A 27330-nucleotide genomic window follows, 5' to 3' on the forward strand; every position below is an offset into this window, starting at 1 on the left:
TCTCAAGGCTTGACTCTTACGGTGCCTAAGGGGCATGTCTTTCTTTCCTAACAGTCTATGATGTTTGAGACTATTTTATTCATGCGGAGTCCTCTAACAAAGCATGTTTGTAACCCTTCCACCCTATACAGAATAATCTTTCAATAGTGCTTGCTGTGTTGAATTGTTCTTAATTTCCCCACAATACCCAGAATAGTGTGGAGTACAGACTGGTTAATCCACAAATAGTGCTGACTGACAGTTCTCGGAGGGAGGGTTCAAATGCTCAATGACTGATTTTAGTGACAAACCAAAGCGATACATCTTGACAAGAAAAGTTTCTTCTCTAAATTTTTCCCGCCCTGATTTGGACCTACTGGACGTTTTAATATACCAAAAACAATCAACTGAGTAGTCTCAATATATTTTTCTCTGCAGTTGTTCTTCTGGAATGAAACCATTTTTACCTGAGGAAAACATGTGAAAGAATTTTGGAAGTCAGATAGATTTTTCACTGTATATCCAAGATTCATCAAAGCATTTCCTGTTTATTAGAAATGTCTCTGGACCAGACACTGAGAAAGGTACTAGATCATAGAATGAACCAGATAAGGCCTGTCCTGAGAGGGTTTACATACCCTGGGGGAGGAGTCTCAGAGGCATCTGGGTTTTGGTGCCTTAGAACCACGGGGACTAATTAGCTCTATACTGATGAATCTGGAAGTTCTTTAAAATGTATGCCCTTCAATTCAGATTATAATGTTTTTGTTTCAAAACACAGCTGTAATAACATTTTATTTAGAAAACCATTTTGGATTCACAAAAACTCAATAATTAGATCCTACGAGGCAGGGCCTGGGAATAGGATGAGACAAGAAGGTTTCCTAGCATAAAATGTCAGGAGGCTCTCCCTCCTTGGGCCATTCAACTGCACGGTCAGCAAGAGGCAGGGTCAGCACCTCTTCAACTCCCATACGCTAACCTCTTCTGCCTCACCCTAGTTCTGGCCCGGCCTTGAATGTTTAATGAAAATAATCATTTTGCATAATACTTGGTTTTGTACACTTGGCACACTTCATAACAAATGTTTTAGAAGTTATTTCTGGCTTACCAAAAATGGGACTGTGAAATCCTGGGGGGCGGGGAATGAGACCCAGGCAAGGAGACAGGTCTACTTCAAGGAGGAAGGGGTAGATGTTAAGGGAAAGAGGAAACATAATTAGCAGATTAAAATGACTGCCAAGTTAAAAGCTTCCAACTATTCAGCATAGAAGTCATTCTTAGACCTAAACCGTTCTATTACCGATAACCATTAACTTACGGTTTTGCTGATTTCACAGAACTTCTTTATAGGAATTTTCCTGAGATCAGATAGATCGGTATCAGGTGAACTGAACGAATAGTAATAAAGCCACCAGAAAAGTTACAAGTCAATATTAATATTCTTTCCAGACAGATGATTTTGAGGATTAGTACTTGAAGATGATCTTCTTCTTAGTTTCTTAGTCTAGTTATCATCAGTGGTTACTCAGGACCAAACAAGGAAATTCTGAATGTATTTGGTTTGTAGGAATATAACGGAGTCACTGAACAACCCATGAAATAAAATTTGTTATTCTGAAAACCAGTTTCATATTTAGGTACATTAATACAGTGACAAAAGGCATTGACAAGAAGTAGAAAAGGTTTTTCTATTACACTGAAGTCACGAGAACGTGAAAAATCGGCCTGTCAAATGTCACTGCCTCTGGGAATTTAATGTTCAGTGTCAGGTAAGAGTGTAAACCAGTTTTTCTGGAAAGTTCCAAATACATAAATAGTAAAACATTTTTCTCTACGTTGGCTTAATTCTTCTTCTCTACACATGTTTAAGATGTTCGAGAGCTGTCATCCATTTATTTTTGGTTGATGGTAGATTTCTTCTTCTTTCATTTCACTTTAAAATTGAAATTTTTTATCTACCGAAGTGTTAGGTATTGGAACGAAGAATTTCATATATAGCTCTCGGCAGAGCCCAGAGAAGCCTGGCTGTGATTGTGACTTATATTTAAAACTCTTTGGGATGGGCCCTAAACGAGGTTCTGCATATTCCGCGGCAGGAGCAGCAAAACAAAATCATTCCAAGTTGTTGCAAATAGTGCTGTTTGTGTAGAAAGATGTTTTTTGCATTGGATAATAAAAAGGCTGAGGCTGCCCTTAAATAACATGCCTGGATTTTCAAGGTAAAGCCTTCAAAATCACGAAAAGTCTTTTTACCAAGGGAAAAAAAAAATCACAATTCTAAGGGAAAAACCTCATTACTCAAATAATAAATTAAAATGACCATAAGCAACGTGACCATCTCCCTATAATAAAAAGGCCTGTATTTGTGGGCTAGACTAAGTTTTTCTAACTCTTAATAACTAATGAAAAGTTTCGAACATCAAGCCCAAACAAGCTAAAATATTTTAAATGTGTAATTGAAGTCAACTAAGAACGTTAAACTGGATTTATTACCACTGTGCCCCTAAAAGCTTTTCCTCCCATAAATGTGATCTGTATAATCCTTACCTCCAAAGCAATGTAAAACCCAAGCTTGTGAAAATAAAGTTCGTGGAGAACACTATCCTTCTGGTGACTGAAATCATTACTGGAAATAATTTTCCATGAAAACCTTTATTAAGAAATCCCCCGGGGCGCCTGGGTGGCTCAGTTGGTTAAGCATCCCGACTTCAGCTCAGGTCATGATCTCATGGTTCGTGGGTTTGAGCCTCGCGTCGGGCTCTGTGCTGACAGCTGGGAGCCTGGAGCCTGCTTCAGTTTCTGTGCCCCCCTCTCTCTCTACCCCTCCCCCACATGTGTTCTGTCTCTTTCTCTCAAAAATAAATAAACGTTAAAAAAAAAATTTTGTTTTAACTCTCCCAAATAATTTCACTGCTAGAGGTCATGCAAGAATACACACACACACACATGCATATGTTCATTATACTTGCCGTTTTCTTATTTTTAAAACATTTTTAACCCAAAAACATTTTTAACATGAATTGGTCTGCCCCAAATTTTCATATTGGATCAGCTACTTTGTCTGTGTTGGACAGATCAGGATTCATAAATAAATTATATAATGTCATTTAAAAAAAAAAACCAAAACGCTGCAATCTGAATTTCTAGTAATCTAATGTCTTTAGTAAATAGTTCGGATGAACATCTATTCATGCATTCTTTTCGCCATCCTTTATTGGGTGACTACCTAGGCTCCTTGAATCATCTTCTTTAGTCAAATGGTGAATTACTTTCATTGAAATTTTACAAAATTGTATGAATATCACAGTTACAAATCCTAAAAACCAAAAGACACCATGGCAAATTTAAGATTAATTTTTTATTTAAGTATACATACCACATAAAAGTTATCTCATAAAAATATGCTCCATATTAAATAATTTTAAAAATACAACATGACAGGTATATAATGCTTTCGATCTCATTTATCCATTCCCATCATGAATCCTTTGGTCCCTCAGGCTGCCTTTGTTGCCTCTCCTGAGGCTGGATGCAGCAGGATGTACCTGCTTCAGGGGGAGGAGCAAGAATCAAGGGTACTTGGGAGACCAGTCTCCATCATTACTGACGATGCAGAGACACTCGGCACCATGAACGTGCTATTCAAATGTAAATGACGAAACAATTTACCTGAGCAGCCTTCACGACGCTTTTCATATAAAGTGTGTTGCATATCACTTAAGATTTAACTAGTAATGAGCTCTACGGAAGTTACCTAACTAGTTCTGAGTCCTTTCGGGTAACATCAATATCCAGCTTCCAATTTCCACTCTTTAAAATATTTCTCCATTGTGCTCCTAGACTTCAAAGTGCCAACATTCACGGTAGGTATGATTTTCTGGGGCTTCAGCCACTGAACAAAACGTTTCATTTCTAGGTAGCTGCTGTGTTCACTATAAGGGATTCCTGCAACACAAAAGAAAAGGTATCGCCTATGAAAAATCAAATTACTAAAACAAAACCCCACACAAGCTCCAAATAAAATAAAAAGGTAAAGCAATTCACGGTATTTTTGCCAAAAACTCCTTGGTGCTTTATTACTGATAAAAAAAATTGTTAATAACTTTTATGGAGAATAAAGATTAAAATGATACAGGAACTTTGAACATTAAAAAATTCTATTGCGTTTCTATGTAGACTTTTTTTCTTTTTTTTTTTAAGTGGGAAGGGGAAGAAAGGGTCAGTTTTTTTAACGTTTATTTATTTATTTTTGAGAGAGACAGAGAATGTGAGCAGGGGGGGAGGAACAGAGAGAGGGAGACATAGAATCTGAAGCAGGCTCTAAGCTCTGAGCTGTCAGCACAGAGCCCCACATGGGGCTCGAACTCACAAACCGTGAGATCGTGACCTGAACTGAAATCAGATGCTTAACCGACTGAGCCACCCAGGTGCCCCTCTATGTAGACTCTTAATATGTATCTCCCTAGATTCTTATTTTTAATTAGGTTTTCTTTTTAAATAATTCTTCTCCTTAAACACTTCATTCAGCTACGTGTTTCAGGAAAATCCTGGAAAAAAATGAATAAAATTTGAAGAGTATCAAGCAAGAAGTCTCTTGGTCTCCGGAGCAAGTAAGCAGATTCCAGCCACCCAAGCTTTTCACACATAAAAAATGAGCAACAAAATAAAAATAAAATCTTAAAAATCCTTTTATCTTTACTGAAGATGAAGAACCACAGAGAAAGGGAGGGAGAAAGGGTCCTGCCGTGAGTTAACTAGGGTCTTTCGGGGATGAAATTAAGTCACTAGGCTAGTGACACAGCAAAAATGTTTCCATCACCCACTATTCCAATAAGCGATTTCTGAGGACAACGGTAACGCCCCTCCAAGAAATGAGAGAAATGAGTCAAATCTGTACCTCTTGCCGTCATGGCATCTAATCCAGTCTTCCTGCTGACAGCCTGACGATGGCACCTGAATGTCCAGGATACAACTGACTGCCCACCCCTCCTCCCAAGCAGTTCTACGGTTTCGTCCACACAGCACTGATCAGGCAAACGGAACGATGTGTGTTAGCCAATGCCCATTTAGTTACTCCTGCCACGCTCCTTTCTTTCAGTTTACGACGCACTAAAGATACAGCTGTAGAGAACGCAGAGGAATTCGAAACTCGAATGTTAAAGATTCCTTGGTGTCTGTTTTTCTCGGATCTTATTTTCACAGCTCTTTTTAAAAATGTAATAACAGACGTTAAAAGTGAAAAAAAAATGTAATAACTATACCGTATATTGAAATGTTTCCTTTGGTATGGGGAATAATGTCTGCTATACCAGTTAACTTGTTAGAATGTGTCCATCCTGTAGGTCGAAAAGCCAAAATCTGATCATATTTTCCACCGCACTTCTTCAAATGACTCTGTAAAGCCTGTTAAATAAAAATAGGATACTTATTTAATGGTCCGTGAAGGTGGGTTATGCGGAAGAAAACAGAATGATCACGCTGGCATAATCTCAGCGAGTTGGCGCCTGGTGAACATTCATTTGCAATAACCTAGAGCCATACTTCCAAAAATAAATAAATAAATAAAAATCACTGGAAAAAAAAAAAACAAAACCCTTTTCCCCTTATCTAAAGTTAAACAAGCTTAAGTACAGTCTGAAAATAAGATGAGGCAAATTTAAACCTAAGAATTATGTATTTAAAGATGACATATCAGCTACCAAAAAAAAGAATGGAAAAAAACAAAAACAAACTCCAAGTCCTACTACTATGAGGATACTGAATACACGGCTAGGATGTTAGGGATAATAATAGTAGGTAAGAGTATCCCTGTTAGAGATACTTATACTGACACGGGTGAACAGAGAGCCAAACATATCCACGTGCATATGTCCAACGGAGGACCGATGGACGGATAGAAGGCGGAAGCAATGCTGTCAATGTCTTCAGACTCAACACGCACACTTCAAAGACACGCGCTGGCACTCTTCTTGGGGGCTCACTCCTTTTCACTCTTCAAACAAGAACTAGAATACTTTCAACACTTTTCATGCGGCTACCATTGGAAGTACTGGGCTTGCCTAAGAAATCTTGAGCAGAATGTTCCAAACTAAAGTCATCATAAGTGCTGACATTTGATGAAATGTGACAATCAGTGACCCAGGTTCAATCTTTGAAAGATAAGAAAAATCCAAATAAAAAGAGTCACGGGACAAGAGATACCAAAAGGCTAATACTTTTGGTCGTAAGACAAAACCCACGGTGTCAAGGGCTTAGTGTAAATTTATAATAAAATTCTAGTTTTATGCAAAAAAATAAAAAAATCTAAACTGCACATGGTGTCATCTTGGATTTCTGAAGCTCTTTTCTTTCTTAAGCATACATGCTCTGGGGCGCCTGGGTGGCGCAGTCGGTTAAGCGTCCGACTTCAGCCAGGTCACGATCTCGCGGTCCGTGAGTTCGAGCCCCGCGTCAAGCTCTGGGCTGATGGCTCGGAGCCTGGAGCCTGTTTCCGATTCTGTGTCTCCCTCTCTCTCTGCCCCTCCCCCGTTCATGCTCTGTCTCTCTCTGTCCCCCCCCCCCAAAAAAAAACAAAAACAAAACAAAACAAAAAACGTTGGAAAAAAAAAATTAAGCATACATGCTCTGAACTATTTAAGTATTATAAAAGATGCTGGTAGAAAGTTCTGAAGAAAGCAAAGACAAATCCATTCATCCATCTACTTAGCCCCTCATCTAATAAACATCTGCTCCAGTATTAGGCCATGTCATGGGGTCAGAGTGCTGGGTAAGAGACACAGCCTTCACGTTCTGGAAACTTATAGCCCGGCAGGGAGATGGTCAATAAAACCCACTGTGTGGATCTTTTTTAGAAATGGAAACCATAGGCCCCGTCTTAACTTTTTCTACTTCTGATCATGTATTACACCATCAATAACTGGAAGCCTTACAGATTGATCTTTTCACAAAGGATTCATTTTAATTTTTTTTTAAAGAAACAGTTGTCTTTACTTTTTTTTTAAATTTATTATTTTGAGAGAAAGAGAGAGAAAACATGGACGGGGAAGGGCAGAGACAGGGACACAGAATCCAAGGCAGGTTCTGCAAGCACAGAGCCCGATGCGGGGTTCGAACCCATGAGATCATGACTTAAGCCGAAACCAAGAGTTAGATGCTCAACTGAACCACCCAGGTGCCCCTTTAAATTTTTTGTTAATGTTTATTTACTTGAGAGAGAGAGAGACTGACTGAGCACGAGACTAAGCACGACTAGGGAAAGGGCAGAGAGAGAGAGGGAGACACAAACCCAAAGCAGGCTCCAGGCTCTGATCTGTCAGCACAGAGCCCGACACGGGGCTTGAACCCACAAACCGTGAGATCATGACCTGAGCCAAAGTCAAACGCTTAACTGACTGAGCCACCCAGGCGCCCCCACAAAGGACTCCTTTTTTAGAAGAAATTCCTAGCAATGAAATTGTTGAGTAAAAAGATTTACCCCACTTTCCACTACTATCCAAGTGGATAAGAGTGCTAATTTCTCTATATCATGGCATAGGAATATTACTTTCTTAAAAAGTATGCCAATTTGGTAGAAGACAAACATATCCTTATTTTGTTTTGTTTTTTTACTTTTATGTTTGATCACTAGGTAGAGGCTAAACATTTGACTGTGTTTATCAGACGTTTATATTTCACTGCTGAATTAATAACAATCTTTTGACTTCTCACTTGTATCAATGATTTCTCATTAAATCCCTACCATTAAACAGTCATATTTCTTACCAATTACTGCCTCTCCACAAAAAAGTTCAGGTTATGGACAGATAGCTAAGTTTTCATTATAATCCCTGCCTCTGCAAACTTTTGGGGTTTTTGTCTTGCTTAGTCTCGATCTAGGTAAGCGTAGTACTATTTGCTTAAGTACTAACTCTCTTCCCCCTGTGCTCACAAAGAAAAGGAAATAACACAAAACAAAAGCAATTATATGTACAATATCGTAAAGTGAGAGTCCAGCTCTCAATGTAAGTCATGAAACACATCCATTCCTGTCTGCTCTGCAAAAACACTCAGTAGAATTAAGTGAGAATTTCCGCTTTTCACGAAACAAACTGAAGTTACCACAAAAACACATCATCAACCTGCGCCACAAACAAAAACCGAGGATACTATCGGCCAAGCCAAACATACAGGAAAGACTGCCAACAGCCACTAGTCATTCATTAACCGCAACTGAAGAACTACTACCATTTTAGTAATTTTATCAACAATCATCTGGGGCGCCTGGGTGGCTCAGTTGGTTAAGGATCTGACTCTTGACTTCGGCTCAGGTCATGGTCTCGGGATTTGTGTGTTCGAGCCCCGTGTCGGGCTCCAGGCTGATGGTGTGGAGTCGACTTGGGATTCTCTCTCTCCCTCTTCCCTACTCATGCTCTCTCACTCTCGAAATAAAAATAAATAAATAAACTTAAAAAAAAAAAAAAAAAAAAGGAACGATCTAGTCACTGTAAGTCTCTGATCCGTGACTTGTGTCTGTTTATTGGTAACTAGTTTGTGATAAAACTGCTTTCCCTGTATGCAACCGGGATTGGTTTTCAGTGTGTAATCATCTATAACGTTACCGTTGTAATATTTGATCACAGTCAATCGGGTAACTAGACGTGGTAATTAACTGTGTACCACATATATGGACTTGGGATACTGAACTAGATAGCATGAATGCTTTTATAGGGTTTCTAGGGCTTTCAAGCCTGCCTAACAGACCCTGAAAATTGTATATTTACCTTTTCACAATCATTAGCTCTGATGCAACAGAACTATTTTTGGCTGGCAAAAAAGTTGGCTTTACTCCCTCTTTCTGTCCCTCCCCGGCTCATACTGACTCTGTCTCTCAAAAATGAATAAGAGTTAAAACAATTTTTTTAAAAATTAAAAAAAACCTGGCTTGAGGTACAAACTAAAATACAGCCCCATGGTAACCATCAGCTTCCACTCCACCTGTGTTTTGTACATAAGTAATTTCCAAAAATGTCATCAATAACTTTCATGGAGGAAGGGGAAGGGCTACTGAAGGCAATACCAACAACAGATAACAAATACAGAAAAATACAATGATTTAAGATATTCTTTTTTTTTTCTTGTCTTCAAGACAGACAACTGCTAGCATTTATTTTCCCCAAAGTGTACAGTTCAGTGGTCGTTAGCATATTCATAAAGCTGCATGACCATCATCACTATCTAATTCTAGAACATTCTCATCACCCCAAAGAGAGACACTACCCATCAGCAGTCACTCCTCATTCCCTCTCTTTCAAGCCCTGGCAACCACTAATCTAGTTACTGTGTCTAAGGTTTACCTCCTGAGAACATTTCCCATAAATGGAATCACATAATATGTAGCCTTTTGTACCTGACTTCTTTTTTTTTATTTATTTTTGGGACAGAGAGAGACAGAGCATGAACGGGGGAGGGGCAGAGAGAGAGGGAGACACAGAATCGGAAACAGGCTCCAGGCTCCGAGCCATCAGCCCAGAGCCTGACGCGGGGCTCGAACTCACGGACCGCGAGATCGTGACCTGGCTGAAGTCGGACGCTTAACCGACTGCGCCACCCAGGCGCCCCTGTACCTGACTTCTTTCACGTGGCATCATGTTGTCAAGGCTCATTCACACTGTAGCGTGTACTATTAATTCATTCCTTTTTATAGCTGGGTAACATTCCTACTTTATGGATATGGTACATTTTGTCTATCCATTCATCATTTGATGGATATTTGAGTTGTTTCCACTTCTTGGCTATTATGAATAACGTGGCTGTGAACATTTGTGTCGAAGTTTTTGTGTGGACCTATGTCTCCAATTCTCTTGGGCCTACGCCTAAGACGAGCTGGTCATATAGTCACTCCATGTTTAACATTTTGAGAATTATCAAACTGTTTACCAAAGCAGCTGCACCATTAATCATCTCACGAGCAATAAATAGGGTTCCAGTGTCTCCATATTCTCACTAACAAATGACACTGTCTGTCTCTTTATTATCACTATCCCAGTGAGTGTAAAATGACAGCTCGCTGTGGTTTTTGATGTATGGTTTCCTGATGACTAACAATGTTGATCCTCTTTTTTCATGTTTTTTAGGCCATTTGTATACCTTCTCATTCATTTGGCCATTTATACCTTCTCATTCCCTCCTCAGCCCTCTACCACTTGGCCTCCTCCAATATCGCTTCAAACAGTTCTTGTCACCCAACATGTTCTAACTGCCAAACTGCCGTTCTTTGCTTACATGACCTCCGTGCAGCACACGGTACCTTTAAAAACTCTTTCATGAAAAGTTCTACTCCCTCATTTCTACAAAACTCTGACTCTTCCACCCCTATTATCCTCCTAAATGGGTCATTTGTTCAAAGGGAACAAACGAAGTTAGTAGGAAATAAAACTTTAAGATAAAAATCATAAAAACATGCCATACTGTCCTCAAGATATCAATGTTCGTTTTATGAATAATCAACATCTCATTAACCTCCACACAAATCAGATGACTCCCAAATTTAAAGTACTTTTCCAGGGGCGCCTGGGTGGCTCAGTCGGTTAAGCCTCCGACTTCAGCTCAGGTCACGATCTCGCGGTCCGCGAGTTCGAGCCCCGCGTCGGGCTCTGGGCTGATGGCTCGGAGCCTGGAGCTTGCTTCCGATTCTGTGTCTCCCTCTCTCTCTGCCCCTCCCCCGTTCATGCTGTGTGTCTCTCTCTGTCTCAAAAATAAATAAGCGTTAAAAAAATTAAAAAAAAAAAAAATAAAGTACTTTTCCAAAGATGGCTTTAGAGGGACAAAACTCTGACTTGATTATCCCTGAAATTTTTTATGAATTATATACTCAGGAAAATAGACCACAAAAATTTTGCCTTTCTCTCATGAACAAAGGAATAGTTACATCTGTTACAATTTCCTTATTCCAGGGGCTAGAACTAAAATAACTCATTTTCTTTTTTTTTTTTAAGCTATTTCAAAAAGCTCCATAAATGTTATTTCATGAACATCTTAACAAAAGTGAAAATACATTGTGTGTGTGTGTGTACCTTATGTTCTGACCTATTTTTAATACACAGTTCTGAAGTATTCCATTGCTAGGTGTCCAAATGTTAGTAAATGGAATGAATCTTAGTATAGGAGTAAACCGGACAAGTAAGGGCCCCAAATCAGAGTGAGGTCATATCTTCTGTCTCTTAACCTCTGCCTCAGAACTAACACTAGAACATCCTTTTTGAATGCACTCCCACTGTTGCACTTAATCCTCACAGCCCGTAAATTTCCAACATATATCAGTATTATAGGGGCTTACAATTAATACAGAATAGACCTTAACACAAGTAAGAACTCTTAGAATTCTCCATTCATTGCTCTACTCACTGGAAACGAATGGAAGACGGTCTTCAAAACATAAGGTGTGAATGATCAGATAGTTGCAGGCTTTCCTACTTTTGTTTCTTTTATGATAGTTCTCCAGTTCCCAGGACATGTGAATTACTCTATACAGCTGTTCACACGCACACGTGCGCGCGCACACACACACACACATACACACACACACACAAAATAAAAGCACTGTAAATTCCACTTAAAAGATCTTCTAGGGCGAAGTTTACTATGAGTCCACTCTAATTCCTCCAAGTTAAACTCAAGTAAAATGGGATTCCAGCTTATAAGCATTGCATTACCTTCTCTAGTTCATGCTAAAAAGACATCTCATGAATACTTACCTTAAAGTTAATTTGCATCATTGGGAGAAGGTGAACCAGTGAATTGCACATATCTGTAGTGATGAGGGAATTAAGTTCTGGGATGTTGAGGCACTGTAAGGTTTTATATTTTTCTTGGGACATGCCCACTTTTGAACCCAAAACGTCAGCGATGGCTATAGGCAAAGGAAAAGGTTGAAAATACTAAAATCACAGCTTATAAAAAAAAATTAAGTTACAACTTAATCAAAATTTAAAATAAGAATCCCCCCCCCAAAAAAATTGAAAACGTTCACACTTTTAATATTTCAAAAACACTGAGTACTTTTGTTGGTTAACTATATGAAGTAAGAACTGTGAGAAATCCAAAGAACTTATTTTTAAGACCTAGTATTTAAAAATCACAAAAGATGTATAGACGGGGGTAGAGGAAAAGAAGGAACCAAAGTGGGAGGAGTTAAAACTCTGGCTTTATCACTTCATATCTTAATGTTTGCCATGATGCGACCATAATTAGGAAGAAATGCCAAGTATTTTGTAAAATAGTCTAATGCCATCTGGACAAGCTACAATTACATATCCAGAAACCATTTATGTACAAAAATTAAAACTGTTCTCTAAAGTAATTAATTGATGGTTATCCTCAAAGAAGGCAGAGACACAGTTACGCATTAGTAAATTTTCCAAGTTCACTGAAATACTAACGTAGCAACGGACATTTGCTCTGTAAACACTGTATTGATGCATAGGCAACGGCACACACACTTCCCAAGCATTTCCATTAAGTTAAGCCTTTCAAAGTTTAAAGGAATCCAACTCTATCAATTTTTCTTCGAAGGTAATAGTGCACCATTTCAGGAAAGAAGTACCAAGTGCAAGCATCCAGACTGAAAGGGCTTTATGCAAAAGAGAATCTGATCTTTATAATATATTAATGTAAATTAGATACAGCCACCACCCACCTAGGAAGACTTTCTCTTTTCCAATAGAATAAGTGCCACAGACAACAAGAACACGTGGGTTTAGAGTTACTGCCTCAAAGGCAGTGTTGATGGCAAACTGGATAACCTCTTGCTGCGACGGGAAGGAGTATTCTGGGCTGCAGTATCTGTAATATGTTCAAAACGGTACTTATTAAATGAGCAACAAGAAAGCCATAGCATTAGGCTGGATGTTGTTCTAGAAAACAAGCTTTAGCAAGCGTACGTACAGCAACAGTATGATTTAACACCACTCTGGTTATGGACTGCCTACGGTTAAAATATTTGTGACAGGCCAGGGGTAATTTATGATGGAATTCTGCATCTTCAATGTATCTTTTTCATATTTCTTTCATCACCCTCATATAAAGAAACTGCCCCTTTTTCTTAAAGGACTGTTCTAGCCGGCCAGCTATTTTAGCTGTGAATTACAAACCTCAGCAGCTTTTTTGTTTTAACCCCAATCACTATCAAAGAAAATACTAGTGGCAGGGATTACTCCTGAACTAAAGAATTCTGATTTCGTTTAAAAATTAAAATGATGTGGGGCGCCTGGGTGGCTCAGCCGGTTAAGCGTCCGACTTCAGCTCAGGTCATGATCTCGAGGTTTGGGAGTTTGAGCCCTGCGTCGGGCTCTGTGCTGACAGCTCAGAGCCTGGAGCTTGCTTCGGACTCTGTGTTTCTCCCTCTCTCCGCCCCTCCCATGCTCATGCTCTGTTTCTCTGTCTCTCAATAATAAATAAACATTAGAAAAAAAATATTTTTAAATAAATAAATAAAAAAGTGATGGAATCAAATTTGAATGTACTGAAGTGGCGTTAAATCAAACAGTGAATATTCACACGGTTATCTGCTCTTCTGAGGAGGTACAGAAATATGTACAATATTACAGGAATACTACAGATTCAGTTGGGGTCTACCTCAATACGATAACACCAAATATAAAATTAACCCTAAGACTACTAGCTACCTGTCTCCACTTGGGATGAAAATCATGAAAATGAAAATCAATCATTTTTTTTTTACTTAAAAAATGTCACAGAGTAAAAATATCAAAGAAACATATTTTCCCCATTTTCAAAATTGTTTTTGCTGCTCAGCTATAATAATAGAGAAGACACTTAGGTCTTTCCTCTGATAAAAAACCCACAAAGAAATTCAGAATTCTATGTTGAGCAAAACTAAGTAACAAAAAAAAGGTGTTTTGGGTTTTTTTTTTTTTTTTACTTATTATTTTCTTAATTTACCTAGTATTTAAAGTACATATTAAAAAATGGAAAAATTAGCTATGGTGTTAGAAAACTGGATGTGGAAAGGCCATTTTTTTATTAAAATATGCCATCCAAACTCACAAACAGGTTGAAATAGTTGATATAATTAAATTCTAACAAAATGATGAGGTATTTTAACATATAATAAAAAATGGCTGGTGCCATTATGTTTATATAACATTTAGGAATTCAAAGTTGTCACTTAAAAATTACATTTGGAGAAACAAACAAAGAATTTTGAATCTTCTGAAGCAGAATCGCATTTTGGCTTCTGTTTCTTCTCCACAATTACACTTAATAGTTACACAAGTACTTTGAAAAAATAACTTGAAAGGGTGTTTCCTAAAGTTTGCCCCCCCCCCGCCCCGTTTTTCCTTCCTTGTTTCAGTAACAGGATTCTCACAGAAACCGTATTTTCAAAAGGAAATTACAAAAAAGAAAAAACTGAGTCGTAGCTGGTTAGGACTATGCCCTCTCAAATTTGTTCTTCAGCAAGTATGTAGTTCTTCAAACAGCATTTCTCTAATAGTCTTAAGATGGTAATTGGTAATCAGCCATCATTTTGATTACCTAAGCACCTGTGCACATTATTCATTATCTACGGGGCAAATATTGTCAGCGGGAAAAGGAAGCATACAAACATAAGCCTCTCTTACGTCGTATCTAAGTAAAGCGTGTGCACTTTCTGGCCTGCAAGAAGAGAACGTTCCATGGTGGGGTGTGCTCGGAAGTCTCCAGTGTGTAACAGGACTTTACCATTAGGAAGATAGAACAGGATCATGACAGCACCTGGACAGCTGAACACAAAGGAATATTCTTAACACGCGCAAGGAAGCCAAAGGAACTTATTCAGTTTCAGTAGGTGAAGACACAGCACTGCATACAGAGGAAATGGAGCATTTTTACTTTAGAAAGTTTATTTACATCATTAAAAAAAAAAAAAATCCAGGCGCAGGAAAGGATTGTTCAAACTCCACACTTCCTCACCTAAAACGTGTCTTTAGGACTAGTCCTTGGCTGGCCCTTGAGAGAGGAGTTCTGAGCCCTTGGAATCTTCTGCCCTGTAAGAGTGCTTTGTGCGCCTGACGCCTGGGGCCACGTGTTACTAGCTTGACGTGAGAGTTTATGCTAATGGTGTTATCTATGGTGAATATCTGGTTTTGCTCTCTGGGCCTGGAGTCTGAGTAGCTGAGGCAAGTCACATGGTTGCTGCATGTGCACACGACTGACGTCCCTGCTGGACTCAAGGCTCCATGAGCTTCCCAGCTTGGCCAGGCTTTGCATGTGTGGTGACACATGGCTGCTGGGAGAACTAAGTGCATCCGTGCCACTCATTAGAAGGGTACCTGGAAACCCGGGCCTGGTTTCTCCTGGACTTTGCCCCCATTTGCCTTTTCCCTTTGCTGATTTTAATCTGAATCCTTTCGCTGTCACCATGAGTATGACAACTTTTCTGAGTCCCCTGGGTCTTCCTAGGGAACCACTGGGCCTCACGGTAGACTTGGGGACGCTCTACCATATTGGGGCTTGGAAACTACTGCCAAAACACAGGAAACTTTAATTTTGCATTTTAGGAAAAAATATGACATAATTACTTTTGTAATTAAAAATTACCCCTTAGCTTCCTGCCCCCAAACTTCAGATGAATGACTGAAGTGGGAAAGAAATAATACCAACATTACCAATAACAATGATACCAAGACTGGGGAAGAAATAATACCAATAATACCAATATACACAACATCTTTCAGAAAATAGGGGAGGAGGGAATATTTCATGTGGCCAGCATTACCCTAATGTCAAAACCAGACAAAAGCATTATTAAAAAAACCAAAAAACTACAGACCAACATCCATTATGAAAACCAGATACAGAAGTCTTTAACAAAATATCTGGCATATCAAATCCAGCAATATATATTTTTAAAAGGATAATCCATGAAGATTAAGTGGGGTTTATCCCAGCAATGCAAGGCTGGTTTAACATTCAGAAAACCCATCATGATTATTTACCCTGTTAACATCATAAAGGAGAAAAGTTATATGATATTCTCAGTAGGTGAAGGAACATGTGACAAAATTCAATATCCATTCATGATTACAAACTCTGTAGACCAGGAAGAGAGGGCATCTTCCTCAACCTAATAAAAGGCATTTATGAAAAACCCATTGCCAACATCAAGCTTAAGGAGAAAGGCTGAAAGCTTTCTTCTTAGGGTCAGGACCAAGGCAGTATCTCTGCTCTCGCCACTGAGAGGTTGAGCCAGGACCAAAAACAAGAGGGGAAAAAAAGCACTCTGAATGGAAAGAAGTAAAACAAAATTGTCTATACTTACAGATGACATGATCATACACGTAGAAGATTTCTAAGAAATCTATAAAAAACCTACTACAACTAATGTGCAAGTTTAGCAAGGTCTCAGGATATAAGGTCAATAAACAAAAATCAGTTGTCCATCAAGAGGTGAATAAAGATATTGTAGTGTGCCCATACAACTGATACTATTCAGCAGTAACAAGGAACAAACCACTGATATATACACATCAGCTTGGATGAATCTCAAAAACATGGACAGAAGCTGGATGCAAAAGAGTAGACACTATGTGATTTCATTTAGCTGAATCCCTAGGATTCAGGAAATGAACCACAAACCTAATCCATGGTGATAGGAAACAGATCAATGGTTCCCTGGGCCAGAGTCAGCGCGGGATTGACTGGGAAGGAGCATCAGGGAACCTTTTGGGGTGGGGAAAATTTCCGATATAATTTTTACTGTGGTGGGAATTACATGGGTGTGCATTTTTGTCAAAATTCAGCAAACACTTAAAATGGGTCTATTTTATTTATGTAAATTATGCCTAATAAAGTTGGCTTAAAAAATATCAGAACTTGAGTTGTCATAATTGGTGATTAAAAAAAGAAACAGAAGTTAGCAGACAGAAAGTTAAAGGGAACCTGAAGACAGAGCATGGGTCTGGATTTCTGGAGACCCAGTCTTAATTTTAATTCTCTACACATCTGTGATCTCTAAGGTACACAAGGCTAAAATTGTATGAAAAGTAGGAAGAAGTGCAGTTGAGAATTACACTTTGGCAATATGATACTGACAGTGCTTTACATTTAAAAAGAAAAAAAAAAGAGGGAAAAAGGGAAACCATTTTCAAGAAAAAAAAATTCCAAGTCTTTAGTATTAAAAGCTTGAAGAATTTCTTAAAAGGAAACAAAAATCCTCTGGTAATCTGAATGGAGTACAATCTGTTAACTTATATAAATGATATTAAAGAAAATGGCAAAAACTAAAAAAAAAATAAAGAAAATGGCAGGGGCGCCTTGGTGGCTCAGTCGGTTAGGTGTCTGACTTTGGCTCAGGTCGTGATCTCGCGGTTTGTGAGTTCGAGCCCCGCATCGGGCTTGCTACTGATAGCTCGGAGCCTGGAGCCTGCTTCCGATTCTGCATTTCCCTCTCTCTGCCCCTCCCATGCTCATGCTGTCTCTGTGTCTCTCAATAACAAACAAAATTATTTTTTTTTAATTTAACAAGAAAAAAGAAAATGGCAAAAGGTTATGTCTTCAAAACAGCAACACGTTAAAATGTTTTTTTTTTTAAATAAGAGGGATGTCGTATGTTAAACATAGTAATTTAAACTGCATCAAAATGGGTTAGATAATATTTAAAGGATCCCATTATATTTAATCTCTGATTCTGTAATCGGGCATGTTATTTTTTTTTTTTTCAAAAGGAGAAACACATTTTACTCAAATTTTTAAAAATAGGAATAATGGTTTCAATAAGAGAGTTCTTAGATATACTTATTTTTGTTAATCTTTTAAAAAATAGGCTAGCCTTAATATAACTTTAATACTTACTGGTTGGCATCGAGCAAAATGACTTTTACACCATTTACTATACATTCAGTGTCCATTGGTAGTGGATGGACATATTGCTTTTGCACGTGAAGTTTGCTCTTCAACAAATTGCCGGTTATCTGCAAAACAGAACGCACTTGTTGCTGACACAGCGAAACACTGAGTCTACCTGTTCTCCCACTGATATTCATGGAAATCCTCTCGAATACCAGAAAAAAAAACTTCCTAAAATGACTGTCGCAATTCTGCTTAAACACTGTCACTGGCTCTCCCTATCTATGCAAAGTCCCCCATCTCCAGATGACAACCAAAACCCCGCATGAGCCGGCCCCTGCTCATTTCTGCGGGTTTATCTTCTGTTATTCCCTATCTCATGGTTAGCCATTCTGAATTATCCGAAGTGCCTGGGATGGGTCGACTTCTAAGGTGTGTGTGCACTTATACAAACTCTACTCTCTACCTAGAATGTCCTCTTCTCTCTCTTCCACCTGGTTCTGGAATCGGACAGACCTGTGTTCAAATTCTGGCTCTGCCATTATTAGCTCTCTGACTTGGGGCACGTTATTTAACCCCTTTCCCAGCCTCAGTTGCCTCATTAATAAAAAGAGGTTAGGGGTACACGGGTGGCTCAGTTGGTTGAGTGTCCGACTTTGGCTCAGGACATGACCTCACAGTTCCTAAGTTTGAGCTCCATGTCGGGCTCACTGCTGTCAGCACAGAGCCTGCTTCAGATCTTCTGTCCCTCTCTCTCTCTGCCCCACCCCCACTCACGTTCTCTCTCTCTCTCTCAAATAAATTTTTAAAAAAACTTAAAAAAAAAAAGAGGTGAATTCAAGAATGCTTGAGGATTAAATCAAATTCTAGCCAAATCCCTTAGTAGTAGGCATTAAAATAGTCACTTCTTCTCTCTTTTTTTTTTAGAGAGAAAGAGAATACACAAGCAGTAGAAGGAGAGAGAATCTTAAACAGTCTCCATGCCCTGCGCGAAGCCTGACACCGGGCTCGATCTCACAACCCTGAGATCATGATTTGAACTGAAATCAGGAGTCCGATGCTTAGCCGACTGAGCCACCCAGGCACCCTTAAAATAGTCACCTTTTAATAATTAATTCAAGGTATCTCTTTCACCAGGAAACTTTCTCTGACCTTGGCCTAGGACAAGTGTAAAGCACTTTCTCCTACTTGCTGGCATTCTGCTCAGTTTTCTAGCACAATACCAACCCCATCACCACGTACTTGGAAAAGTATCACCTGAAGGCTGTGAGTGCCTTGAAGTTAGGTATTTTGCCTTGAATGTCTTTTAAGGTACTCAATAGATGTTTACTGGATGAAACTTAGGTGTTTTAGTGCACCATGAAGTGCATGAAGTAGTTTACTGTTTCCATATAATAAAGCATTAAAAAAAGATCCTAGGGGCGCCTGGGTGGCTCAGTCAGTTGAGCGTCCGACTTCAGCTCGGGTCATGATCTCACAGTCTGTGCGTTCGAGCCCCGCGTCGGGCTCCGTGCTGACGGCTCAGAGCCTGGAGCCTGCTTCAGATTCTGTGTCTCCCTCTCTCTCTGCCCCTCCCCGACTCATGCTCTGTCTCTGTCTCAGAAATAAACAAACGTAAAAAAAATTTTTTTTTTAAATCTTATTGTAACTGTTGACAATAGCTCATTTAATTTTAGAATCTTAATGTGGAATCTATTTTCTCATAGCTTTTCTAGTAGGATGACAGATCTTACAACGTTAGTTACTCTTTTTCAACCACACTGCTTAGAAATTCGCTGCATTCCATACATTTAGAGTTTAGAATACTGAAACTTACCTCACTACAATAAACTGGAAATGTGAAGTTTTTAGACAATCCAGCGTAATGATCAGAATGAAAATGTGTGAGAAAATAGGCTGTGCAACCTTCCACCAGTCCGTACTGGAAGGCATCAACTGTAAAGCCAGTCCCTGTCACGGAAAGAGCACACAGCTGCTTGAGTGATAGCTAACGGGGTGGAAGATGCTCAGTTCGAACGTAAACAGATCCTACCATGTACACATCTCGATTCCAACTGAGCTTTATACCCTAAAACCTTATTCCACATAAATTCAGCAAAATCGGATACTAGAAATGAAAAGAAGTCTTGTGAGTGTCTAGTAAATATCCCACTATTGGCTTTGCTTTTTCAATGAATAACTGTACCAAAAGAAATTAAAATGCTAAGCTACAAACCAATTATTTCTTTGTTTTCCTGACTTAAATCCTTCACTTCTACAAAACAGCAAAAGGAAAATGCTATATTTCTTCTTATTTTATTCTATTTTGGCAGTGCACACTGGGGGCAGACATGGTTGAAGGCCCAAGTAATCTTACAAATTACAGCGGCGGAAGGTCTCCAAAGGGTCACGGTACAATAACAGATGAACAGCATATGCAGTATTCGAATTTCACGGTGCGGGATGGGAGGAAGTAAGAAAACAAATTCTGGGGTGCCTGCTGGCTCCGTCAGCAGAGCATGCAACTCTTGATCTCGAGGTTGTGAGTTCAAGCCCCACAATGGGTGTAGAGACTACTTAAAATCTTTTTTAAAAAATGCCCAAAAAAGGCTACCTAGAGGAGTTGTAAGAAAACAAAATGGTTGAGGTGTTCTGAAAAATGTTCATGAAAGAAGTAGCCAAGGGTGTGGATTGTGATGAGACAGTAAACAGGCATACTTCACAATCCCACTGAGGCTTATCCACACACAGCATACCAGTCTCTGGCTCACTTAAAATACAGAAAACTCATCACAGGAATCATTAACAACAAAACTGGAGCTCTGATGTACATAAATGCTATTCCCTACATAAACATTTTGGATTCTAGATCGGGAATATCAAGGCACTTTAAAACGTCTTTCTGAAACCGGGTATATTTTGGCAGCTTTATATTCTCTTCAGAAGAAGAGTCACTGGTTTCTCCAATAATAAAATTCATTTTACTATGCATTTTTGTAATTCACTTACGAAGGCACTGGGAATTATAAAATATGAAAAGGCTGAGAAACTAAGTTATGGTGTGCATTAAAACGATTTGACATTTATTATGACTTATGCAATTTGTTAGTTTTCCTTCTTTGAAGCTATTTAGCACTCACTATTTCTCTTAAGGGCATAGGGACTGTTTTTATTATAACTACTTACAGAGAGCCTTTCCTCCTTCCCTATTAAGCTGACCTTTACTCAACTGTGTCAAATCTGTAATATCTACCTACTAGTATAGGATCTTGTACACAGAACATATTTAATAAAAGTTTGCTGCATTGAATAGGGCAAAAACATTCAAATAGGCAAAAAAAAATCTGTTACAGGTCAATGAATTATAAAAAACAAAGGAAATACATATAAAAATTGTTTTATACAAACACAGACACACAACATGGGGAATGAACATGAAATTTTAAGTTGATTCTTTGTAGGTATATTAAACATTGGCATTTCAACTTACCAGGTATTTTCTTATAGAATGGGCATGGTTTTTTTCTTAATTGTCCTGCATTAGATGACTCTGGGATTTTTGTGTTCCCTCTCTGCAGCCTGCCACAAGCTGATTTTACGAAGACTTTGTCTTTCCTTAAATTGAGGGTTTCGGATTCTGTCCTATCAATAAGGCGATGTGACCTCTTCTGATGTGCTCCTGCCTGTAGTGAATCTGACTTTCTCAGTCGCTTTCTTTGATGCTGTGACCTCTCACTGGGAAATTCCACAGAGGGCTGAGTCTCACTTAAATTCTTTGCATCAAATTCTAAATCACTTAATGATGTTTCTGCTTTCCTCTTGCGCTGCCGGGACCTCTTTTCCTTCGGACTTACAGCTGGATTGAAGTTCAGCCCTTCTACTGCACTTCCCTCCAGCAATTTCTCTTCTTTTCTTTTGGGTGGCAGACCAAAATAAACACCTATATCCGTTTGTTTCATTACCTTGGAAGAAGACTGTGTCGCAGGACAGCTTGGACCAGATGGCGGTATTTTCAGAGACTCGGCCGCAGCAGACGCGCTAGATTTCTCTGTATTTGGAATTGTAACTTTACTGCCTTGTATACCACCTAATGCCTTTCCGCAGACACATGTGGAGTTAGTACTGTTCTTAGCACTGAAGTTCCTATTTGATGCTTTCCTAATTTTACTTTGGGTTGGCTGGAAAGAAAGAGCCCCTTCTCCCTGGCTTCCAAAAGCTTTTGGCATTTCACGATTAAGTGATGGAAGGGAAATCTGATTGCCAACAGCTGATTCTTCAAGTACCTGTTTCTGTTTATTTGCCCGACATTCTGGCTTGCCGGGTTTTGCCTTAACAGCTTGATAACTAGAAGGAAGCCCCTCTGCGAATGCCGACGGAAGCGGCACAAAATCATCACCGGTATGCGCCCCATCATCACATGAAGTAATGCTCTTATTCTGGAAAAGAGGCTGAGACGAACCGGTGAGCGTGTTGTGTTTATACAATACTTCGTCGTGTTGATCCTGAGTTACGAAGCCGTGCACGTGGGGGCCGCGCTCCTGCTGGTCCCTCAGGGAGGAGCCACGGAGTTGGTGAAACAAAGAAGACCTGGTGTCATCTTCTTCCAGGCTGCCGTCTTTAGAGCTTTCTGTAAACAGCAGTTCCTGCTGTGAATCACCTAGCTTTTCATCTATCTCGTCAGTCTCTTCATCACTTTGAAGTGGAGAGTAAGAGATTTCGTAGCTGCTAAAGTCATTTTCTGGCAGTGGCGAGAGTGCGCGTTCTGAGTTGTTTTGGCTGTCTAATTCTTCAGCAAGAGGCAAACCAACTCCTACTGGTTTGTCATTATTAACACATCCTGCAAGTCGTGGGGTGGATTGGGATGTTTGGAGATTTGTCAAAGAAGATATCTTGGTATTGGTTTGAGCAGGAGACTGAGATTTCTTTAGACACGGTGTCACCGATGAGGGCGTAGGTGAAACGGTTTTTAAGTTTTCCGTCTGTTTCTGATGCAGGGACCATCTTCCCTCAAGGCTACAGAGGAAGCTTGAATTAGTCTCACCGAAACGACCCCCTGGCCCATGTGGTGAGCTGCCGAGAGGCTGGTTGCTGGCTCTGCTCTGAGCCAGCAGGAGGTGAGTGTATCTCTTGAAATGAGAAGGAATTGTTGAGGTACACACAAGACCATGAGGACACTCTGAAATTTTTAACAAAGAAAAAAAGTAAGAGAGGATCAAAACACAGACAGAGTCAACACGTCAGTGAAAAGTCATCAGTCCGACTTTGAAGCCTTAGGACCATGGCTCTCTTTATACAATCAAAAGACCCAGCATAAAATAACAATAATCCAGTATGGTTTTGCAAGGTGCTCGTTATGAGTTTTAAATCAAATACTTCTTAAAGTTTCTCTGCAGAGAATCTGTTTCCAAAAAAATTTTTAAGACTAATACCTTCCCCCCCTTCCCCAAGTAACTCTCATAAATACAAGCTCCTTCAAAATGCAGTTCATGCTTCCATGAGGTATTTACAGGTGCTCACTAGTCCAGATTTGCTCAGGCAATAAAGAGTGAAAAAGACTAGTGTGTCTGTCAGAGAACTAAAGTTCTACCCCAATTTTTATCTTACCAAGCAGTATGGATTTGTGACGATTAAAGTACCCAATTAGGGTCCTTTTTTTTTTTTTTTAATATTCACACTGCATAGGATAACAGTAATAGTCTAATTAGTAATAGCTGTTCATACACTGAATATTTTAGAGTCTAAGATTTGAAATTCAATTTGATAAACTGGTTAATAATAAGGCTTGAGTAATAATCTGCAAACTACTCCCTATCACACTATTATAATTGAGAACCATTCCGTAAACCATCTTGGCAAATCCCCTTGTACGTTAATTTCCAGGTTTATAAAAAAATAAAAATAAAAAAAATGACCCCTCTTCCTCTCCAAAAAGATGTTACATTAAACTAGAAGACCTCACTGCTTAATTTAAAACCACCTCATCAAAGTATTTGTTATGGAACCGAATTCAATTCAAGAAGAGTCTGTCTGAGATTCTATTCCTAAGGTTAGGCAATGAAAAACCTAAAGAAAAACCTTTCAGGTGGTTTCATCCTAAGACATTTCACCCTGAGGTGCTCCCCCCGGGAGTCCAACTTCCATTTCTGATTTTCGAGCCACTTAAGAGCAAAAATACTAGCATTTGATGAGGCTTCCATTTTATAAAAAAAGCTAACGCCAATTTTTTTTAAGTTCTTTTGCATCTTCGTGCAGTACTTTAAAATAACTAGAGGTTAATAATAAAAATGTCTTCTGAATCATACATAACATATAAGCCATACTGAGTATTTTTATTTTGCTGAATTTTAATTCTTTGAGATTTAGAAATCTATATATGGTATATATGATATCTCTGAAATACACAAATCATAACAACCCATTCTTCATATACTCCAAGTAGGACTTCCTACGTTAAACATGACATTATAGATCTTAAAAGATAATAAAAGCATAGCATTACTTCATTTATCATTTGGCACATTTTAAATTAGAATCTTAAAAACCCAAGATTCCTTTCCAGTTCTTCTTTCTGTACAATACCACGACAAATCCAACACAATCACATTTAGAAGACTTGACTATAGGGGCACCTGGATGGCTCAGTCGGATGAGCATCCCGACTCTTGATTTCGGCTCAGGTCATGCTCTCATAGCTCGTGAGTTCAAGCCCCATGTGGGCTCTGCACTGACAGCCTGCTTGGGATTCTCTCCCTTTCTCTCTGCCTCTCCTCTGCTTGTGTGTGCGCTCTCTCAAAATAAATATATTGAAAGAAAAAAAAAAAGACTTGACTATATGCATGATTCTTTTTTTTTTTATTTTTTATTTTTTAAAAAAAATTTTTTTTCAACGTTTTTTATTTATTTTTGGGACAGAGAGAGACAGAGCATGAACGGGGGAGGGGCAGAGAGAGAGGGAGACACAGAATCGGAAACAGGCTCCAGGCTCCGAGCCATCAGCCCAGAGGCTGTCGCGGGGCTCGAACTCACGGACCGCGAGATCGTGACCTGGCTGAAGTCGGACGCTTAACCGACTGCGCCACCCAGGCGCCCCTATGCATGATTCTTTAAATTTGTTTCACAAAAGAGAACAAAATGGGCAGTTTAACATTCAAGAGTGCTGCTCTATAGGTGTGCCTGGGCATGCGACTCTGATCTTGGGGTCGTGAATTCAAGCCCCACCGTGGGGCATAGAGATTACTTAAAATAAGTAAAACTCTAAAAAGAATGCTCATCTATAAGATGTCAGTACCACCTACCTTTTGGGGTCATTGTGAGAGTCAAGTAAGTAAACAGAATTAAAGCACCGAGCACAGTATGTGCTCAATTAACACTTACAAAAAAAAAAAATAATAATGGAGATGTTTAGGAACCTTCATCAAATAATAAAATGCATTTCGACTGTTTTCAAGTTTGCAACATTCTCTACAATCATACCATTGACCATTATCCTTTTACCCTTCTTAAGAAGGGTTTCTTTGTTTGCCTCTAGGGTTAAGTCATTTATACTTTGATACTTTAGTGCCTCCCCTCCCTTTCAGTTTCCTGCTTGCCTTGCTTGTTCCACTGGACTGATTCCTCCTCTGCCTAATGCAGATCTTTTAGGCTATTTAAAAACTACTACCTTTTTTGCAGTCTTACCTGTTTCAGAGACCGGTGGCGAATCCAAACACTCGAAAACATGCCATCGAGGTGTCTGACCTAGCAATGAGGAAAAAGGCATCTGGCAGTTTGGACAGTATCCATCATAAACTGGACGTATCTTTGGAGATACGTGTTTGTTTTTGCGAGTCCTACAGTGCTTTCCTGAAGTGGCCTCCTGATCTTGGGACTGCTGAAAACCATCCTCACAACTAGAATTCTGACTAGAAGCTACAGAAGTCTGACTCTCTGTTTCTCCAAGGCAAATTTCGGGGTCCTTTGTCTTTTCTTTAGCTTCTACCGTTCTTTTTTTATTTCTGTTTCGTTTTGACTGGTATTTTCCATCTGTTGCTTTTTCAACAGATTTTGGAGTATTCTCAGAGCAATTATTTGTATGTACCGGCTTTGGTTTTCTTTTAGATTTGTATTCCCAGATGTCTTCTTCCAAAAAAGCATCCTCTAACATGGCAAAATGATTTTTAAGAAAATTGAGAATCTATTTGTTACAAAATTTTTAAATGGAAAGATTTTGCTGCCAAAAAAAAAAAAAAAAAAACCAAACCCAAACCCACTAACTCGATGGGAATCTAAAGCTCTGGTAATGGATGTATTGGCAAACGACAAACCTTATACCTGAGAACACATGCTCTTCCATTTATACCACAATAAAATTAAGAGAACCTACCACAGGGGTAGCGTTTGAGAAGTTTACCATTGTGGCTGCTATTTCATTCAAGTGACTTGGCGTTTCCAAGGACTTGATACATAAAAATAAGAATCAGCAATACTTTGAAAATTAAACACTAATGGGAAGTATACGTTCAACAGTTTAATCTCAGGGTGAGCTTTGTAAAATTGTTATAAAGCTCCTGTCTGTTCCCTTTCCACTGGACAATTGTCCAAATAATTCACAAATGGAACACAGTCCCTGGGCAACAGGCTTAGCAGGTTTTCCAAACATTAAATGGCTACCTCGGCTTGCGAGTACCACCCTAATCACATCATAATCAAAGAGGTGTGTGATTCAGGGGGTAAAAATTGCCCTTATCTGTGACTCTTGGATATTCTGCCACATCAGCTTCCTGGGTCAGTCCAGTATCTTCCTCCAGCAACAACGGACACACACTGCACAGTGAACAAACAAAATTCAAATATGTGAAATTGTGCTTGCACTGAGGCCACCCACACTCCTAACTCCAGACCGCAGAAGTGGTCTGCCCTAGGGGTGGCCAGCTTTCTCTCCCTCCACCAGCCTCAAAACCCACGTTCATCGGCCTGATGCCTCCCACCTGCTCCACCTTCTCTCTTTGAACTTAGGAGGCTGCAAGGCCAGTGAGTGGGGCCTATCACCTCCCAGGAAGGGAGAGGGTGAGCTGCTAGCACAGCCGGCTCTATAAAAGCCATCAGAGCCCTCCACTTCTGAAGTCGGAAGCCCGGCCCACCCGGATCCTCGCCGCAGCCCACCTGCCACCCGCACACCCTCGTGGAGCAGCTCCAGCTGCGTCCGCTCCGCTAGGCGCCCCCCTCCCGCCCCTCGCTCCGCTCCGCTGACAATCTGTTCACGCTCGCACTTTCAGCACAGCAGGGCGACAAAATACTGTATTTGTGTATAAGCCAAAGCCATTGCCAGTCACTCCCAACTTTAAGAAAATCTCTCCCGTGAGGACATCCTTCCCTCCCCCACCCCCCCACCCCGTTACCTCTCGTGTCTTGGCGGGAACAGCGTCCCCTTGCCACTGCTGTGTCGAATCAGCTGACCCCGGTCTAAGGGCGGGACTTCTAAAAAGTTTGGGTCCTTTTAAGTCCTACGGATTTCTTTTATCTTATTTTTGTTCTAACCCCCTCTAATTTCCAAAGTGAAGTGTGTGT

General features: G+C 39.6%; 1 protein-coding gene across 2 annotated transcripts; it reads right to left on the reverse strand.

The window, feature by feature from the left end:
- Positions 1-3325: 3325 nt before the first annotated feature.
- On the reverse strand, positions 3326-27276 carry DCLRE1A (DNA cross-link repair 1A). Of its 2 annotated transcripts, none has more exons than XM_058697846.1 (10): positions 27162-27276; positions 25462-26586; positions 21275-22960; positions 19622-19755; positions 17812-17930; positions 14601-14741; positions 12656-12801; positions 11715-11869; positions 5244-5385; positions 3326-3927 (listed from the first exon to the last, which is right to left on the reverse strand). In XM_058697846.1, exons 2-10 carry the CDS (start codon positions 25925-25927, stop codon positions 3767-3769), a joined length of 3150 nt encoding a protein of 1049 aa, XP_058553829.1. In that variant the 5' UTR covers positions 25928-26586; positions 27162-27276; the 3' UTR covers positions 3326-3766. The 2 variants fall into 2 exon arrangements, with proteins under 2 accessions (XP_058553829.1, XP_058553830.1); XM_058697847.1 differs by lacking the exon at positions 27162-27276 and adding an exon at positions 26926-27016.
- Between the last annotated feature and the right edge of the window lie 54 nt (positions 27277-27330).

Source organism: Neofelis nebulosa, chromosome 13 (assembly GCF_028018385.1).
Source record: "Neofelis nebulosa isolate mNeoNeb1 chromosome 13, mNeoNeb1.pri, whole genome shotgun sequence".
NCBI classification, from domain to species: domain Eukaryota; kingdom Metazoa; phylum Chordata; class Mammalia; order Carnivora; family Felidae; genus Neofelis; species Neofelis nebulosa.